General features: G+C 40.5%; 2 protein-coding genes across 2 annotated transcripts; both read right to left on the minus strand.

Moving 5' to 3' along the window:
• Positions 1–2,911: 2,911 nt before the first annotated feature.
• On the minus strand, positions 2,912–7,833 carry LOC139722115 (uncharacterized). Its single transcript, XM_071633436.1, has one exon. It carries the CDS (start codon positions 7,652–7,654, stop codon positions 6,275–6,277), a length of 1,380 nt encoding a protein of 459 aa, XP_071489537.1. The 5' UTR covers positions 7,655–7,833; the 3' UTR covers positions 2,912–6,274.
• A 1,866-nt stretch (positions 7,834–9,699) lies between these two features.
• On the minus strand, positions 9,700–20,909 carry LOC139722092 (uncharacterized). Its single transcript, XM_071633413.1, has 9 exons — positions 20,826–20,909; positions 18,949–19,062; positions 17,847–18,005; positions 17,203–17,336; positions 15,804–15,903; positions 15,237–15,337; positions 12,651–12,832; positions 12,147–12,287; positions 9,700–11,237 (listed from the first exon to the last, which is right to left on the minus strand). The coding sequence occupies exons 1-9, from the start codon at positions 20,907–20,909 to the stop codon at positions 11,119–11,121; spliced, it is 1,134 nt and encodes a 377-aa protein (XP_071489514.1). The 3' UTR covers positions 9,700–11,118.
• Positions 20,910–21,304: the final 395 nt, after the last annotated feature.

A 21,304-nucleotide genomic window follows, 5' to 3' on the forward strand; every position in this document is an offset into this window, starting at 1 on the left:
GGGTCACAGCTACAAGATCAGTGCACTAGACACTTCCTTTGTAATGATATAGGATACCCTTTTAATATGTCAATTAAAGTATATCATTTGGACCTACGTGACTCTGCCATATGAAGTCCCAGACTTGTTTTAGGCCTAATCTGACTTGCTCTCAGTAATACTAAGTTGCGTTTTGTAATATTTGATTATGGATGACAGATTTCCGATTTCAGCAAGTGGCTAAAACCAAATTGATCTCACTTGTGGTACCCTAGCTAGATAAATTCATATAAATTGTACTTAATGGTGATAAATGCTGAATCTAGACCATTACAGAGAGTGAAATGCAAACTTGGTATTAGTATTGGGAAATAGCCTTACAGTGATGGATGAAGGTGAATTTTAGTTGTGTATTGTTTGGCGTTTTGGCAGTGTGCAAAAAATGCAGTATGTTTGCTGTAAAATTGCGAATTATGTCAAGCTTGTAACACAGGTTAACAACCATCTATGACAAGTACTATGCTATGATGAAAGTGTCAGGTTTTTTTTAATCCTTAAAAAAATAAGTGTAAAATAACCAGTTGTATATTGTCCATACCTTGCGATAGGCACTGCTAATTTGTATGATAAAATAGTAGATATGCAGTACTTCTATTTATTAGTTTGATTGGATGCCTGAGCTGTATTCAATGTAAAAACATATTCCATATATTGTTGCTGAAGGTTCACCCTATTGTCAATCATAACTTGAGAGTATATTTTTGGGATTTTTTTCTTCTTCAATTTCTTCTTCTTCTTCTTCTTCTTATTTTGGGAAGGGTTGGAGGATGGGATGGCCTATATATTCATATTTTTTCCTTCTTTTCTACCTTCCTGCCTTCTTTAAAGCTGTTGTGGAAAAATGAAAGTCTAGAAAGTACTGGTACCCAGCCCTGCATAGTGTATTGTCTGTGATTAAACTGCTTGTGGCATAGGCTTGTGTATGTATAACTTTTCGGTTGGCTAATGCTGTAGCTGTCCATCCATCATACCTAAACTTCACACTCGTCCCATGCTCACCTTAATTGGTTGGTCCTACAATGAAGGCAATGCAATTATCCTCCCCCCCCCCCAAAAAAAAAAAAAAAAAACCAACAACAACAACAACAACAAATAAACAAAGACAAAACAAATTATAAAGCATCTGTTAAACCCATTTCTCCTCCTCTTCCCACTAACATTCTTTTTGTTTTTGTTTTTTGCACATATATCAACTCATTGATTGCACTTCTGTATTCATATGTCCAATGGAATAACTGGGGATTTAATCTCAACTGCAGTTTGTGTAAATATCACCGTTTTCCTGATGCAGTCAAATCTACGGTATAGCAACCACTCAAGAAAGACGGCCTTTTCAGGGAGATGGCCGCTATAGAAACATAGGCAATCTGTTTGTTTTCCCTTGTTCACATGAAAATGAAACGGTAAGATGTTACTACTGGTAATTATCGTTGCTCAGAGAATAAAATAAGTGCACAAACCAGTTACTGGTTTTTGTTTCCTACCCTTCCAGCAAACAATTTCTTTGGTCCTAATAAGGCTGTTAGGTGTAAGACGCAGAAACCTCAGCGAAAAGAATAGCACAATGTGTTGTAGCTACTTGGTACGCTGACAGACCAAGCTCAACCTAGAGCCCGTGGTTGCTATGCACAATGAAATACTGATTGTGTGACACGAACCTGGTAGTTGTTGGCCATATTAGAAAGGTGGCCATATTAGACAGGTGGCTGCTACTTGCACCCCAGACTGTCTTCAACACATGATATGTACCTCTCCAGACAGATGCCTGTAGTGGTCACATAATTCAGATGGCCACTGTAGACAGGTGGCCAATATGACAGACTTGACTGTACACCAATTTTACTGTGTACTCCACATCACATTCCAGCCTCCATAGATCATGTGCTGGGTCTAGCTGGTGTTTGTTTTTGTTTTCCTCCTTCTGCTTATGTTGAATATTAACACTTAAATATCAGTCTAGATGTGCCAGTAAAGACTAAATGCCACTGTTTTCATGTTACGCTACCCCTCTTGCTCTTGAGAACAGTATTAATGGAGTTACTAGTACAAAGTTTCATGTTGCAGCAAATGTGCATGTTCTAATTTCTGTATAAGTCTGCAAGATTGTTCATTTGGACAGTATCATCATTTCCATGAATCTTATCAAAACATGGAAGTGAAACCCTGCAGGTCTCACAAAAAAGTCAAAACTGTAAAATGCATTTACTTATACAGCATTGCAATTTACTTGTACTTAAATTACAGTCGGTGTCTATCATATCAAACTTTTACCCAAACCAACCGTAGTTTCTCAAGATTCTCTTCTGTACTTCTTGTTTTGTCAAGATTGTCACATTATATTGTAATTTCTCTCAAAACTATATCATGCATCAGGCAATATCTATTAAAGCTGTATTTGTGAATGGTATGCTAAATTAGGATTCAGGTCAAATATCTCCCCAGTGTATGGTTCTTACAGATAGATTGCAGTATACATGTATCTTCCGTAAGCTGGGAGACCTGATTGGAACTGATATCCCTTGATAGGAAACTGAAATAAACCATTGTATTTTTATTCCAATCCATCATTATGTTTAGCCATTTTAAAATGGTACATAGGTAGGTACGAAAAATTGGCTTCAATGGTGTATAGATCGAGGCTTTGACCATTGTACATTTACTCTTTGACACAAAAATAAATGACTGATATGATGTGAATGTACTTGAATTGAGTGGTTTGTGTATTCACATTCTTGTCTGATTATGTACATGAGAGGCACTCAGGAAACTCATCCTAGTAGATGCAGCAGTTTGCATCAAATTTTGGTGATAACAGACAAAGGCCATGTCATCAGCCATAATAGGAAGATTAAATGAGAACTTACCTGTTTGAAATTTAATCTTGATTTTATAAGTAAGTCGTAGAGAAGAGACTACATGTCTCATCGGGTGTAATATGAGATCCCGCTGGTCACGTGTGTGGCAATTTTTTAAAGCTGTACGAGACTACAGGATATATTGATAGGAAGATGAAGATGTTGAGAACTTTACCTGCATAAGGCTACGTAAGTCGCAGGGTGGGAAGAGGAGGGATGTAGTCTCTTCTCTACGACTTACTTATAAAATCAAGATTAAATTTCAAACAGGTAAGTTCTCATTTAATCTTCCTATTTTATTACGTAAGTCTCCGATCGAGACTACATGTCTCATCGGGTGTAATATGAGATTTCAAAGCCCTGTAGTCACGTACAGAACAATACATCTGTAAGCCATCAATGGCATCACTACAGACAGACATACCTGTGCACTCTGTGCAGACTGCCATTCCATATGCAGACTGAAGTTGCCAAGTCACATTTTCAGTAAAGCCTGGGCAAATTGGTTAGTATCTTGTAAGGGCTTGCAATAAAACTTGCGGAATGTCTTCTCAGCCACCCATCCAGCCCTTGAGAGGATTTCTGACACAGGCACCTCACTCCTTTGTGCTGCTGACGTAGAGGCCGCCCTTGTGGAGTGAGCACTGAAGATCTGTGTATCGACACCAGCGTCATGTAGGACAGTCTTAATCCAACGTGCAATTGTTTGCTTTGATGCACGACGGTGAGGCTTCTTATAAGCTACTAACAAATGTCTCTCCATCCCTCTTAGATTCTGTGTCCGCTGCACATACTCTTTCATATAATTCACTATGCACAATCTCCTATCTGGAGGGTACGCATTTAGTGTGACACTGAATCCCGTATTTCCAGGCTTGTTTTGTTTCAGTGTGTTCTCAAAAGAAATCTCAACAGATGATTTTTTCCACCTCATCCTGTCCAGGTGGATAACATGAAGAGACTGCACCCTTTGTGCAGAAACAAGTGCTATCAGCATAGTCAATTTCTGAGTAAGTTGCTTCAGATTAAGTGCCTTGGATGGAGACAGCTTTCTGAGGTAGTCCAAGACGACTTTAACATCCCAGATAGAAGAGTAGCGAGGAGCAGGCGGCTTTAAATGAAAAACTCCTTTCATAAACCTATTTACAAGTGGGTGCGACCCAAGAGGCTGTCGTCCACCATCAACTATGAGAAACGTGGAAAGGGCACTCCTGGCTGTATTCAGGCTACTGTATCCAACTTTTTCTTTGTCTAACATATTTGTAAGAAATGCAAGGACATCACAAACTTGGACATTCAAATAATTAATGTGTCTCTCTGCACAAAATCTTTTCCATTTTCTGATGTACACCTGGTACTGTGCTTTAGTGGATCCTTTCCACGACGCAGCTATGATGTCTATTGTCCTTTGTGTGAGGCCCTGCTCTGCGTAAAGTCCCTTCCAAGCCTGCAACATAATAGAGACAAGTGATTATTCAAAGGATGTGGGGTGCCTGAAACTGGTTGACATAATAATGTCTTACTCTTTCGAATTAACATGGGTTCCTCAACCAGCATACTCTTAAGGATAGGGTACCAAACCTGTGTTGGCCAATTGGGCACCACTAAAATCCCACATGCCTCATCCTTCTGAATTTTCTGCAAGCACATTGGCACTAGATTGAATGGGGGAAAGGCATAAAACTCCCACTGACTCCAATCAACTGTGAAGGCATCTACTGCCCAGGCCTCTGGTTCAGGCCTCCAAGAAATATATCGGTCTACCTGTTTATTTAGGCGGGAGGCAAACATGTCAATTTCAGGCACACCAAATCTCCTGATTATTCGTTGAAATATGCTCTTATTCAACATCCATTCTGTGCTGTCCGAGAATTTTCGAGACATGCGATCTGCTTCAATATTCAATCGCCCAGGTAGGTGAGCAGCTGTAAGCCAGATGTCCTTACTAATACACCATTCCCAAATATCAATGGCCATTTGATTACATTCAGGAGATTTTGTGCCACCCATATTGTTCAGATATGCGACAGCCGTTATGTTATCTGCTCTAACAAGTACATGATTGCTCCTTTTCTCTGAGCAAAAGGCTTTTAGCCCATGACTAACTGCTACCATTTCTAGCAGGTTAATTTTATTCTGATTTGCCTCTTTCAACTCATCACTATTCCATCTGCCACCTGTTGAAGTGCACAGATTTGTTGCCCCCCAGCCTTTACCACTGGCATCTGTGTGGATTTCCACATCTGGTTTTGCCCTCTGCATTGGGCTAAACTGTGACTCAAGGTTCCATATCCACCACTGAATTTCATGGATGCTTTCTCTTGACAAGGTCATATGCCTATCGAAATGTCCCTTGTTCCTTGCAAGGGCAAGAATCTTGTCTTTCTCTAAGGCTCTATAATAGAGAGGGCCATATTGTACTGCTGGGAATGATGCCACTAGTTGTCCAATAACCTTTGCAACTGTTCTGATAACAGGTTTCTCAGTAGCCAACAGTTCTTTACAAGACTGCTTTATGTTCTCCTGTTTTTCTTTTGGAAGCCTAACACTCATATCCAGAGTGTTCAGATTGAAACCCAGAAAGGTAATCTCATGAGTAGGCTCTAAAACTGATTTTTCAGGGTGAACAATAAACCCCAAATTTGATAGCAACTTAGTAGTTGCGCTCACTGCTGCCTGCATTTCCTCGGCAGTTTTTGCAATGATAAGTGTATCATCTAGATATGCAATTACAATGTGGCCCTGCTCCCTGAGCGTTGCCAAAACAGGCTTTAGCAGTTTTGTAAAGAGCCTTGGTGCTGAACTAAGCCCATTGGGAAGTGCTTGAAATTGCCATAACCTTCCCTGCCACGTAAATCTCAGGAATTTTCGAGAATCTGGGTGGATAGGAACCGTGAAGTATGCGTCTCGGAGATCGACTGAAGCTAAATAATCTCCCGGAGAAATAAGCGGTAGAGCTGTCTTGATATTATCCATCTTAAAATGCTGATACAAAATACTCTTGTTTAATTCTGTCAAATCCAAGATGACCCTGAGGCCACCATTCTTCTTTGGCCTTGTGAAAATATTTGATATGAATTCCCCTTCTACATGTTCACATGCTTCTATGACATTTTTCTCAACCAGCTTGTTGATTTCTTCCTGAATCGAGGCCATTTCCTCAGAATTTCTTTTGAATTCATGAAGGGGTTTTTCCCTACAAGGGGGATATTTAGCTGGGTCAAATTCAAGCTTGTAGCCCTGTACAGCTTGCAAAATATATGTATCAGATGTAAGCTCTCCCCAGTTGTGCATATGTAGCTTCAGTCGACCTCCGACTGCAATATCATTGACATTAGATGTTATTGTCTCCCTTACCTCATCACTGTTTGGGAGTTGCTCTATTTCATCCTGCCCTGCCCTTGGCCGAGCTTCCGGTACTGTGGGGCTTGGCGTCCCTCTCGAGACGCTGTCGGGGTAAACGTATGGGGAGCTTGTGGGGTCCTCTTCCTCCACTGGTTTCGTTGGCCTAAAAAAGGCCTAGATGTGCTCCCTGACGAATCCGCGTAGGATGTCCGCGACACCCAACCAGCTTCCTTGTATCTGCGTTGAGACCCTTGGCTTGGGTAGGGGTGATAGGCCGGCTTGGGTCTTTTAAACCCGCCTCTCATCACTCCGGCCGCCGCTTTGTGCTGGTCTTGCAAGTCCTTTACTTGCTTGCCCAAGTCATCCCCAAAGAGATACTTGGTTACAGGGTTTGTTGGTTTGCAGAGATGAGTAAATTTCGCGTTCAGATCCGGCTTGATCAATTCTTTACGAAGAGCATTCATCTCAAAGTTTGCGTTGCACAACAAAGCTAGAACGTCTTGCTGTTCGGGAGATATGTTGCTTGGATCGAGCAGGCTGACGTAAGCCGAGATACCTCTTGTTAGGGATTTTTGGACCCTCTGAAGTTTCACATCCTTCGTACGAACAGGGGCAGAGAGGTTGTCCCAGATCGTCTGATTCACTTTCGGGGTGTCGATCCCTCGACAGTTCGACGGCACTGGGTATTTGCTACTTGTCTCATCGAGCACTTTCTCTTCCAGATGATGGCTCATCAAGTAGTTGACAGAGCTTGCTAGCTCCTCATCAAGAGGCTGTCCAATATCTGATGCCACCGCAAATTTAGCAGCAAAAGCTGGTACTGTCTGTGCTTCTGCCCTATCCACGCACGACTCCAGCTCTGAGCTATGCCCTGCACTCAAGGCATGCACCATGTCATCATCCTCAACATCCATTTCTTCTGTATGTGCCAAGTCATAATCTGCACTAACGCTAGAAGTTGAAGCAGAGGCTGAATCACTTCCACTGCGATCAAGATGTCGGTCTGGCTGTGCATGTCCCATGCCTGCCACCCCTTCCCTTTTACTGGGAAGAGCCTCCATGAACTGACAGAGCAAGCCTTCGAGTCTATCAAGACGACTGTTTACGGTCCCAAAGTTATCATTTGTCAACTTTGACGAGTTGGATTTCGTAGCAATCCGAGGCCGAGTCGCCGCTACCGCCGCGCGGTCGCCAGCCTCCATCACCGCCGGTACTCCCCGTCCACGGCCCGTGTTGGCAGCCGTACCTTTCGCTGCCGCTGCGCGGTCAGCTTGGCTAGCACTCACCGCCTGTTGTGACTCCATTGCTGCTCTGTTTTCGCCCGAAGATTCTGCCGCTGCGCGGTCAGTTTTCTTCTCTTTGTTTTCTTTTTCCGCGGCCACGCCAGCGGATCTTCTATCCTTCTGTTCTTTCATTATTCTGATAAGTCCGAAAGGAAGAATTTCCGCGAAATTCTTGAATATTCGAGGGTTGTGAAAAATCCTTTTCACACACACAAAACGCGCCAACGAATTGCCACACACGTGACCAGCGGGATCTCATATTACACCCGATGAGACATGTAGTCTCGATCGGAGACTTACGTAATAAAATGTGTGATCAATCATCATCAGCATATGAGGTGATAAGCCATAAAAAGGGCCATCTAAAACAGTCATGTGAGAGATGCATGGCTTTTATTCAAAATATACTTACAGTAAACCTCACCACAGTTAAATCCAAAGCATCATGAGAACACCCTCAAGACTGTGAATTCCAACTTGTACAATAGAATTAACACAGTAGGCCTATATGAAACTCCTGTTACGGCAGTTTTCTTTTTTACAATTGTAATAAAATTTTGCATACAGTAAAATACTGTATGTAAAGAGATAAATGTACAGATTTTAATTTTGGTACCTGAATTTTTACCATGTTGTATTGAGCATTTTTGTCATAACCGCGTTCGTTATATATCGGGAGTGCACTGTATCCATCCAGGTAGAAAATTTCGTCAACTTGGTAAATTTTTCAACTACAGTGCACTCCCGTTATAACGAACACGGTTACACTGTATAACGTAATTTCGTTATAACGAAGTAAATCTTCTGGTCCCAAAATTATCACCATTATAGTCTGTGGTAAAAAAGAATCGCTTATAACGAACACGGTTATAGCGAAATTTCCCGTATAACGAAGTCTTTTCCGAGCGCCACAGACAAAGAAAAACAAAAGAAATGTGCTCCATTATAACGAAATGCGAATTGCTTTCGAAAATACCTAGCGGAACAAGCATTTATAGCGTCTCTGCATGGGTGACCGCTTCACACCACTGTGTGTTCGCTCTTTGTGTCACGCACAGTTTCTGAGGGGATCTTGCGTTTATTATTGTGATACAGTTATCCCATCACATTTCACATAGCTTTCCGGTGTATGATGAGTATTCAGCAAACAGAATATGATATGTACGTAGTTTCCTTGTTTTCGTTATATGTCGTATTTGTTCGGTTATAACGAAATTTCGTTATAATGAAAAAAAATTGCCGGTCCCGAGCATTTCGTTATAACGGGAGTGCACTGTAGTACAAGGTCATGATAAGCGGCGTTGACTGTAGCTCTTAGAGTTAACTTCGTGGGAGGTAGCGGTCCTCATGTGTAATGTGTGGGCAAGCAGACTTAACTTTGAACAAAAATGGGGCAAGCACAGCACACAAGGACAATCTACATACAGTTGTAGTTCCCTCTGAGGGAACAATATGACGTCAGATGCTATCAATATGTAGTGTCATGGGTCTTTCTTTGTTTACAGCCAAAATATTTGTTAATTTTTATAATGCAAAGGATCAGCAAGTCAAACACACAAAGTGAAGGAATGAAGACTGACATCTTGATTTGTTGTTCGATCTTTAAACTGTACTGTTTACAAGATTCTGAACTCTAAAGTCTAAAAATCATCTGGAGGTCTCCTTTAAGGGAGCACAGCCAGCCAGTCAGAGCTGAAAGAGTGACTTGGATGAGTCATGAATCTGTTCTCTCAGTGAATATCACGAGTAAGTCCAGTCAAACAGATTTAAAGGTTGAATATTATCCCCTTCGAGAACATAAAATCTTACAGGCTGAAGACTAATGTCTCCCAACATCGTGCATGAAATCTTACTGTAACATAACTCAAATACCTGTCCTATGTCACTTAAAGGGATTGTATAGTTTTGGTTGAGACCTAATTTCAGGTTTCTAACATTTTTTGGTGAGATAATGAGAAACTTCTTATTAAATATGAAAGAGCATGTAATTCTGTGAGGAATCCAACGTTTATTTGATGAAAATTGGTCTTGAAATGGCTGAGATATCCAAAAAAGAGCAATTCTAATGAAGTGTGGGACCCACACTTTATTACGATCGCTTTGTCTTACTTTGTTTTTTTATGTTTCAGTCATTCCAAACCCGATTTTCATCAAATAAACTTTGAATTCCTCTTAGAATGGTTTGCTCTGTACTATATTATAAATGTTTTCTTGGTATCTCGCAAAAAGTTAAAAGCCCAATTCTCATCTCCACCAATACTGTACTATCCCTTTAAGAATACACTCCCCTCTTGAACCAAGAATAGCGGTTGGAATTTCAAGAGGTTCCGAATGAATTCATTAGAAATCTGTAGTGACCAATTCCCTCCATCATAAAGAAGATTCAAGTCTTATTATTCTGAGGAAAGGTCTTAATTACCTACCTCTACAATAACCAGCAGATGAAAGGAATCTAATTTTTACTGTTGCAAAAAGAACACACACACTTTAATAACTTGTTGTTATTGTACTACTTGGGTGACTCAAAAGCTGTGGTCATACTGGCAAAAGAACGCAAAGTCAAAGATCGCGATCTTTGGTCATCCGTCCACACTGGCAGCCAAACTTCTTGATCACTTCTTGATCACTTGGGTCACTGGTATGCATGCACCATAAAGGTGAAAGAGCGCCCCATCTGACAGCTGGTGATTGTGACACAACAGTGCGCACCTGCACATTACAACGACCACGCCCTTCTGAGGCACTGCCAGCAAACAGATGGTGGACTGGTCACATGACAAATCTCGCAAAGTTCAGCTGCTGGCGTTCACACTGCGCTCAAAGATCGAAAAGAATGGCAGAGGTCGGGAAATATCCCCAGTTTGAGTGGGAAGTTTTTACGGGAAGTTTGAAGTCACACTGGCAAAACTTTGAGATCTTTAAGATCGCAATCCTGAACTTGCAATCTTTACGGCTGTGAACATGGGGTGGGAATTTTCGCGGTGTTGAAATTTTCGCGCATTTCGCGCAATCCGAAACCAGAGCGAAAATAAGAGCACACAAATATTTTTGCTTGCCATATGTTCCAGTAGTTGATGTCTGGATTCTGTGGAATTAAAAACACACGAAACTCTTCTTACCCAGCCGAGCACGAAAAATTAGTTGTGCGAAAATGTCCACTTTTACAGTATCTCAGTCGATAAAGGGAGCACACGAGTAAAAAACTCATTGACTGCTGTCCATTGTAAGCCTCACACTTTCCAATTTATAGTCAGATTTTCTTTTATTCTGACTCCACTGACAATCAGCTGCTTGACCAACTCTTTGGTTGTTAGTATTTAAGGGACATTAGACAAAAAAGAAATAAAACAGTGCAGTAGGGCGTACAATTTTATTGTAAAGTTACCAACTGCATATTTGAACAAAATCTCACCATTAAACAGCTGCATATGTATTGCATAATATTCACTTTAATGCATCTGAACTAATAACCTGATGCACTTCTCTAAGCTGGCACAGAGCATTAAAACACTTTTGGCAATTAGCTATGGAGATGCATCACTATGAGACAGCCACTATAAAATCAATGGTGGGCCATTTCTATAGAAGCCTCGATGCTATTGCACAACGGGCACTTTGTCTGTCAGTTCCATCCAATCAGTGACCTTGTTCTCTGCGGAGGTTTTGCCATCTACAGCAGACGACATGACACCACTGAAGAGGTCAAACCAGCCCCCTGTCACAACCAAGACACACAGAAATAATAAATGTGATAAGAAGACATTCTTATCCACTTGTGAAGGGGAAGTAACAGAGAGGCTTATTGCCAAAACATTCCATACATTTCACGATGCATAGAAAAAGAACCCTCACATGTCGTGTTTATATCTAACAGGTAAAGAGAAGAGTAATAGGAGCGAAATGTGACATTCTGTACTGGGTAATCTAAAGCATATCAATGATATCTATAAGGTGTGGAGGAAATATATATGTGTACCTAGTTGAAGGCATTGTCAATTCACAAAATTTTGCTTCGAATAATACAGCACAGCATTTTACATTTCAGAGGGCAAGTCTGTATGTTTTTGTTTGTTTGTTTGTTTTCATTTTGTTTTGAAGTAGTGAAGAACAGAAACTGCTAATTCTGAGGCAGGTGGATGATAGGCCAAAATAATGATGAATGTAAATTTGGGGATATTGCTCACGACAACAAATTCTCTTAGATAAGTCACCACTGTGAAGAATCAGCAACAGTACTTACTGTCATGATGAAATTTGCTACGGACTAGAGGCAAACTTCATGAAACTTTCTACACCATATTGTAAGGTACAAAAATCACAGTTCACTCGGAAATGGCCAGAATGTTCCCAGTTAATTGCTAAAATCCTAGCTGCTGCCATGTTCACTGTAATAACTGTTTACCGCTTTATGACACAGGACCCAGGACAGGCCAGGGTACTGTAATAATGAGGAATGTTCGCATGAATTTTAATTTCGTGAATTTCGTGAGAGCCAAGATTCGTGAAATTACAATGCACGCGAAAGTTCTTGCATTGCATGTTAGAGGCAACTCACAAAAATTTCATGCCGCGAAAATATCGTGTTTTACAGTATACACCTATCGCACATCCCAGGATGCCTCACCTGTGTGGATGAACAGAATTTCTTTTCCCTTGAACCTGCCTGGATCCTCCCTCATGAGGCGCATGGTGTGGAAGGCTGCCTTGCCTGTGTAGCAGGGGTCTGTCAGGATTCCTGTTGTCATGGCAATCTCCTGGATACACTCTATCAAAATAACATGAAATGCACTCAAACCATGAACACCAGAAAAATACATACTTGTGTGTGGCAAAAACCACTACTGTATAAGCTGCTATTTTTGCAAGGGATTGATTTTTATCAAATCTCGGAAATCCCTGTTGGTCCTCGAATTTAACATCTTGCCACCCGCTAGGGTAATAGAACACTTACAATAGCCTCAGTGGCAATTTGCAAAAACAGCATCTCACTATTAAAAACGTCTGTGACCTCCTCATTCGTGGAAACACCTGCTCACAAAAAGAACAGCTTATAAAGTCATTCAATACAGACTACCACAAACGGAATTAATCATTATGGATTACAGAAACCCCACATCCTCATCCTTACCTAATTCCTCTGGTGTTGAGAGGCCGTATCCAATGCCTTTGGCTCCCTCAACAATGTCCATGATGTCTGCGGCCTTGACCCCCGATGACCCATCAGTTGCCTGGAGGCCAAGGTCCTGTAAAATCTGGTCAGCTTCAAAGTGAAAGTATGCAGCATCACCCAAGACTGCCATACCATGGATCCTGAAGACAGAAAAAGAAATAAAACATGAGTTTGATTGCAGCTGTTATAGACAGATTTCATCTGTAGTTAGAAAAAAAAAGTCATTACAGAACTGAAAGTAAACATATGCAGATTCAGACATATATATTTTGAGAGTCATGGTCTTAATTTGGGAAACCGGAAAAAAACTAAAAACAAAACATTAGATACTCTGAACTTTTAAGTGAAAAATCTTCCTAACATTTACTAGCAGTTACTAGCAAGTCTTCTATACTAATCAAAATGGAAGACAGTTCAAATGAAATAAGCCCTTAAAATTTAAAGCTTGTCAAAGTCATAATCTTTTTTACCCACGCCGATGAAAATCGGCAGGGGGTTATGTGAAGGGTTCCGTATGTTTGTTTGTTTGTTTGTTTGTTTGTTTGTTTGTTACCCACGCCGATGAAAATCGGCAGGGGGTTATGTAAAGGGTTCCGTATATTTGTTTGTTTGTTTGTTTGTTTGTTTGTTTGTTTGTTTGTTTGTTTGTTTGTTTGTTTGTTTGTTTGTGTACAAGATAACAAGAGAACAGGTAAACGGATTTGCACGAAATGTTATGAGGATGTCTGGATAATGACAGGAAAGAATCGATTAGATTTTGGTGATAATCGGTTGACCCTTGCAAATTCTGTGCGACCTTTAAGTTTTGACCCCATGGTATAGTGACCACTCCGAAAATTTCCCGTTTCTCACTTTGCGATTTTCCGCTACCATACGAAAACATAAACTCCCAAACGATCGGACTTCGCTGCTCAAATGTTCGTAAGAATTCCGAAATTTACGTTTAGGCCTATTTGAAGGACTATGTCCTTCTGGATTTATGAAAGTTCGTTCTCCGTCGTCACAAACTGGCCCGTATTTTGATGATTTTTCAAATTAACATTGATTGTTTCTTTCGTTGGAGGAGCATTTGCTCGGTCGCAGTAACACTGCACGATATGCGTGCTCAATGTCAATGCGTGTGCAAGGCCGCTGAAAATGCATCGCGCTCTACACTGTTGGTGCAAAATTGCATCGGGGACGTTGCGGCGCTCGTTGGTGGCCGAATACTGGTGCAGTAGACATTTGCATTCAACCCTTGCATTGAATAATTCCCGTAGACACTAATCATAGGGGTAATTGCCTAGGGGGTACGTAAATTTTGTTTTTCTTTTGCGCTTTTGTGGATACAATCGTACCATCAAAGATCGTACACTCATACGACCTTTGATATCATCACACTCTCGGCTTGCTATAATCAAAATATCCCGCAAGAAAATGGCGTATTTCTCGATTTTTAGCGCTTTTTCCGCGACCCGTCGCGTAGACAATACTCTTAAAACTGGACTTAATTCGCGCGCACTTGGAAAAGTTCCGATTCTGCACTTTTGACTGTGGAATTTGGGATTTTCGATGGATTTTTGGAGGAGACTTGAGGACTTTCCTGTACGTGAATGAGTGTTAATACCGTATGTGTAATGATGTGATTTGCGTGTGATGTGACTGTAGAACCAAAGATCGTACACTTCAGTGTACGATCTTTGGTAGAACTCACTGGCTGGTGATAAAGCACACTGGCAATTAAGTGGCCGAATTCTGGTAGATGACCGAATGCACATTATGTTTACCCCGACTTTGTACTTAGGCGTGGGTCTGCCGCCTTTGACGGCCCCTCTCTAGTTTGTGTGTTTGTTTGTTTGTTTGTTTGTGTACAAGATAACAAGAGAACAGGTAAACGGATTTGCACGAAATGTTCAGGGGATGTCTGGATAATGACAGGAAAGAATCGATCAGATTTTGGTGATAATCGGTTGACCCTTGCAAATTCTGTGCGACCTTTAAGTTTTGACCCCATGGTATAGTGACCACTCCGAAAATTTCCCGTTTCTCACTTTGCGATTTTCCGCTACCATACGAAAACACTTTCCTGTGTTGGGTCTGCGGCCTTTGACGGCCCCTCTCTAGTTTTACACTATTTTTGCTAGTGTCAGCATAAGCTGCAACTGAAGAAACTCTTCCTTGTACCAGTGAAGTGAAGCATGATCTACAGAGAATACATTTCACTGGCGGATCCAGAGGGGGGCGCCCCCTCTTTATTTTTTGTTAAAACAACAGAAATAAAAATGAAAAGATGGGGAGCGTGCGCCCCCTTTAATTTCATAAAGGCACCTCCCCTTTACGGAATTCCTGGATCCGCCCCTGCATTTGGCAAAGAAGCTAAGACTTGCAATCAATTTAAAAGATGAATTAAGAATGCCTGCATGTTTGAATTTGAAAACGCAAAGACCAAACTGCTGCAGGTCACATCTTTTTTTTTCCACAGAAAAAAAATTAAAACAATGAAGATGTGTGTCACATCCAGACGTATTCAGATAATGTCATTATTTCACATTTCAATATCCTCACTTCAGATTATTTCCGGTCAGGAAATTCCCAATGGCAAGTCCTGTCACCGTTCCTGAGCTTCCCGAAGCTACAACAACATCTGTGACTTTCTCAAGTAGCCCCTGAAACAGTTCAAGCAGATAAATCCTTCCACTTGCACCATCAAAAGTCATAAACCACACAGTCACTACCCCCTTGGGGTTAAGCATTCAAAGTCATATGATTTGATCCTTGTTTGAGAGATATCACTGGTCTAAAACAAAAATAGGGGCATTGCCACTTCAAGCACACACTTGTCTGGTTGACATACTACAGCATTCAATTTTGTACTGGGTGAATATCAAGCATATTTGACTGATAACATAGTCCCCACATTTTCAAGACTCTTCAAACTCTTAAAAACACTGGACATAATGATGGATGGATTGTCGTTTCTGATTGCTGCTGAACGCATAGGAAACTTGAGCCAAACTTGCGTTCTCTTCTCGTGATAACTATAATCTTCAGATAAGATTTGGCAGACGTCAATAGAGTTAGAAAAACATGGAAGGATACTGTTTTTTATCAGAGTTAGTGGATATTAATGACCTGTGACACGAGTTCCTGGAAGCAGTCAATGTACCCCCACACACCGACTGAGTTGGACCCACCCAGTGGAACGACATAGCTCTTCTTCCCAGTAGTATCCCTGCAAGCATCACAAAAGAGAAACATAGGCAAAACATAGTTCTGGTACGCCTGCAAAATTGTCATATTTCGATGCAAAATGTACACGTATGCCTAAGAACTGTGTGGAATAATGCTGTAATAACAAGATATTCGTTGGGTAGCGACAAAAATGTGAAATATTAACTAATTATGTTCCCATCTAAGGGGTCAGATTAACTTGGACTCGGGGACAACTCGGCCTCACTTTGATGGCGGGCCAAGTTGTCCTTCTGTTTGTACAGTGTTGTACTGTGGGAGCGCTTCGTGTTCTGGCTGGTCACAGTTTTGGACCGAGTTGATACAACGCGCATATCAAAGAACCTCTACAAAATGAACGTGCGCCTAGATGTATACAACATGGTGATTATGAACTGCTTATAAATTGTATGAGACCGAGTTAACCTGGATCCTTCTGGAATAAAAGTTGGTATACTGACTTTTCGTTTGATCTCAAAATACTCCGAAATAACTCATCATCCCGGCAAATCGCGTCAGCCACATAAGTTTCTGAGTAGACTCTTTTGATATATTGCAAGCAAATATGAAATGGTGCAAGACGGGCTCTCAGACCCTTACCAGAACTATGTTTTCACTTTAAATGTGGAGACCAAAGAATTATGAAAATAGGAAAAGCATTTGCACTAACACCTGCCAAGGCTCTAACCCAACAAAAGCAAGAAGGGTTAGGGCAAAATCTGCCCCTTGTTGAAGTCTTGCTATTAATCCTTTTTCATTCTTTTCTTCTTCTTTTTTAGCAATGTACTTAGCCACATACCTCTTTTATTTGTCTCCACAAGTGAGACTTCTTTTTTATTCCCAATGTGGTTTGATAAGAACATTAACAATAAAACAATTAAATCATCTGTACCACCATATGAATGTGACTAATTTGTATGTGCTGTTTGAAGATTTGTGCGCTGTTCTTTGACTATTTTGTAATCATTCAATATCACCTTGTGATATTCAACTACCCATCATATTCACCATGATGTAATATGAACATATAGATTTCATTCGACAATGTTAATTTCCACAGCTGGGAGCAGACTTTGCCATCATTATCAACAAATTAAGAATATAAATCACTGTTCATGTGCTAACACACACACACACACACACACACACACACACACACACACACACACACACATGCTTTGTTTTTGTTTTCCTTTATTTTGTGTTTTTGGGTTGTTGTTGTTGTTGTTTTTTTTTTTTTCTTTTTTTGTTTTTTTTTTTTTTTTTGGGGGGGGGGGGGGGGGGGGGGGTAATGACCCCTTACTTGATATGCTCCTGCAGCTGAGTCATTCTGGGAAGGATTTCAGTCTGAAACGAACACTCATGTGGCACCAGGTAAAAATTGCTGCCCACCATCCTGTCCAGCAGGGTGTTACCAGTGAACTGTCCTTGTAGATCCTGCAATCACACAGCACAATATTTTACTCTGTGATCACTTCAATGACAAATTAAAACTTGTTACTGGCAGGTTTGATGGGATGACTACATTCTGATTATAATATATCACACACAGACAAATGAAAGAAGGGCATAACAAACACTTTTTGGTCATGATTACACAAGAATATCTTTGGATGCCGTATTGCCTAATACATTGTGGGTGGTTTGTATGATAGAATATATACCAGCAACGCTGCACACTGGCACTGGTCCCAGACCAGTAAAAATCACTGTCGGACCAGTAACTTTTTCAGGAATGGACCAGTAAAAAACAGAAAAACTGGGTATCTACTTGTCTGACATACAGGTCGGACCAGTAGAAAAAATAGGTTAGTGTGCAGCCTTAACCAGTATCACATACACACTCATAGCTTACCTGTGACCTGCCTTGGGTACATATAAACTGATCTGCATATCATTTGCATACAACAGGAAGCAGTTAGATCTCCCACCTGGTCTTGGACTCACCTGGGTCCTGGACCACAAGAAGAGGTGGCAATCCAGCCCCATCTGGCAGGAGGCGATGGCCGTTGCTCGACAGTGATTGGATCGCACCCCACCACACGTCATGATGACCTCACAGCCTTTCTCCACTGCATCAGCCAATAGGAACTCTAGCTTGCGGATCTGCCAAGTCAAGAGAACACAGGGAGGAATGAGTCTCAATAACAAAACTACAATGTGAACAATGATTTGTATTAAATCCAACTTAACTACAACAGACTAGCTATCTGCCATATCGATATGTGTTTAAATATCATACATAACTTCATAACAATGGTTGCTCCTGACAATCAGATATCTTGTCAAGACTTACCCAAAATAGCAACAAGAAGGTACGATTGTATTGAAATGCATTGAGTATGTACAGGTAGATAGAATATAGCTTGTTTAATGTTAACCCATTGAGGACGAGTCCCGAGTATACTCAGGCACGTGTCTATAGGAAATGTGTGTTGTAGCAAAATCAGCCCATCCTCAATGGGTTAATATGTTCTCATAGAAACAACCCTTTTAAATATGAATGTATGATTTTGTACCATTTACAAACTCCACTACCTTGCTCCTACGCCCAGAAGAGTAGGAGGGTTGGGATTTATGTTATGGAATATGAAAGAGCATAATATTCTAAGATGAATTCAAAGATTATTTGATGAAAATGGGTTTTGAAATGACTGAGATATCCAAAATGAAGTGATCACAATAAAAGGTGGGACCCATCTTTTATTAGGATTGCTTTGTTTTTCCTTGTTTTCTGGATATCTCAGCCATTTTAAAACAGATTTTCATCAAATAAACTTTAAATTTCACTTAGAATTGTATGCTCTTTAGCATTTCATAAGTGGCTTCTATTTATCTCGCAAAAAAAAAGAAAAAGAAAAAGTGAAAGCCTGAATCCTCATCTCAGCGAATACTATATGCATCCCATTAACTCGTTGAAGACAGACTGAATTTGCTACAACACTCATTTTCCATAGACACCTGCCCGAGTATACCCGGGACTCATCCTCAACGGGTTAAACTACATAACTCTTGGAGAAGTGAAAGTTAGGTTATAATCCAGCCTTACCTTGTTCCCTGAGAGAACACTGCCGGTCATGTCATCTCTTTTCAACAAGACCTGAAAATCTTCCGGTATCCCTGGTAGATGCCATCTTTGGATTGGTGTATTCCGGTTCGCAAACTCAAGGAATTAAAATAAAAAAGTGATACCCGTAATATCATTTCATTACACTAAATGAAGCATTTATATAACAGCTCAAGTTATAATTTTTAACAGTGGGTTCAATTACAATGATTGTCCAAAGACCAATTCAACAGGCACATATAGGGTTAATGATACACTGACTTAACTATAATGCATGGTTTCACATTTCCTCAGGCATTTAGTGCCATATTATGGTTGGTCAAACTATTTCTATCTCAATTTATTGATCTAACTTGCGTGTACCATTTTTCTTGTAAAGTTTGTTCATGGCTCACTCTACTATCACATTTAACAATTAAAATATTTCATTTTATTTCTTTTATTGAAAAAAGAAAACATCCCCACCTCAACAGCATAATACATTATATAGATGATGATTGGCGGGGGAGGGAACATACTGAATGTTCCACCCGAAGGGTTTGAAATACGAGGGACTTATAGCCTCCCGAAATAGCATTTCAAACCCTGAGGGTGGAACGTTTGGTACATGTTCCCGACAACAAAAGTCATCATCTGTTATATTATATGGGTTAGTCAAATCACACTTTCGTACGCATTACAATAATCGGTCATCTGCTTTTTCACATTGTATGGAATAGGCAAATTTATCCTATCGATTGCGTGAAAAATATGATCGTTCAATAGTTTGGTATCTCTTGTCATTTGTTATGTGAAAATGTTTTCCCATGGGAGAACATTACAAAAATGTTCTGCCCATGGGCGAACATAACCAATGTGCCTCCATCACGTGACTGTGTTTAGCCAATCACTAACCAGTATTTGACTAACCCATTTAATATAGACCGATACACATTCAGCTGGGCTCCCATTTCATAAAATGTTGCTATAATCGTATCATAGTGACTCTTGTTCAGCTGCAATATGGCAAGTGTCAAGAAAATGAAAGTAATCCTGCTTCCATTCCAGCAAGAAGTAGGAATCTGCTATCATAACTGTTTTTTGCTGGGTCACATAGTTGGCTATCTTCACAGGTTATGTGGAGGAGGGCCGGCCGTGTCATGATGATCATGAAAGTACATAATTTCCTAAACCCTCTATCACTCAGCACTGGCTTACCACCTTAAAATTCCACTGACCTCCTCTGTCTGTGCAGCTGTGTAGTCTGACAAGTATACTTATCTCACTAATGCAATTTAATAATCTTCTTCTCCTGTGATACAGTGGATGCTGTTGCTAGAGTGCTAACAGTGTTTTTACCTCCGCCAAGGGAGGAGGTTGTTTTCTTTACCGTTGGTTTTTTGGTTTGTCTGTGCGCAAAATAACTCAAAAAGTTGTGAACGGATTTGGATGAAACTGACAGGAAAGGTATGACACAAGTAAATGATTAAATTTTGGCAGTGATCTGGCCATTTTTGTGCACTTTATGAGGGATTTTTGATATTTTGGCAGGTAGGGTCAATGAACTCAGGAGTTCAAGCTGCACATTTTTGAGGTTTTCATACGCACACTAAAGTGCATGCTCTACTAGTTTCTGCTGGGTGAGGCACGGCACAGCTGGAAGTTGATGACATAACAAAAGGCTTCTACACCCAGTAGACCTCTATATTGGGAAATCGAGTGATTTTTCAGCATGCATACTGCGTTGGGTGGGTGGAAGTCACTGATCTCTACAAGAAGAAAAAGATCACTAGCTGCTTGGCGGAGGTCTGCTCTCTCAGAGTGCTTCTCTAGTTATTGATATTGATTAGAAATTTCTAATCACTTTTCCAACAACCAACCTGGATCCTGTGCTTGGGAATAAATGTTAATCTGGATGCCCAACTTGGGGGTTCATACGGGACAAGAGGGTAATCCGAGTTCATGATCGTTGTCACTTTGGTGTGGTCTTTGGAATGATTGTATTATGTAAGGCCTGTGAGCCAACTGAAAAAGAAAGAACAGATAAGAAAACAGAAAACTATTCAAAACAGGACTGGCTGTATATGTCACAGTAAATTGTGTCATGTAAAGGTGAAATGATGAAAAGAAGCTAAAATCAAAGAACTAAATCAATACGTAGGCCTAGGTTCTAAATAAAAAGCATCAATCAATCAACCAATTAAATCAGTGAGTCAGTCAGTCAGTCAAGCAATCAATGGCAAAATCGTGACAATCAGTCAAGCAATCAGTCAATCAATCACGAATCAGTCAATCAATCAGTTAATCAATCAATCATTCAACACTAGTATTAAAATCAACACTGGATAAAATGGTGTAA

This window comes from Diadema antillarum, unplaced genomic scaffold (genome assembly GCF_040938485.1).
Source record: "Diadema antillarum isolate AM-2024a unplaced genomic scaffold, OU_Dant_1.0 scf00000157, whole genome shotgun sequence".
Lineage (NCBI taxonomy): Eukaryota > Metazoa > Echinodermata > Echinoidea > Diadematoida > Diadematidae > Diadema > Diadema antillarum.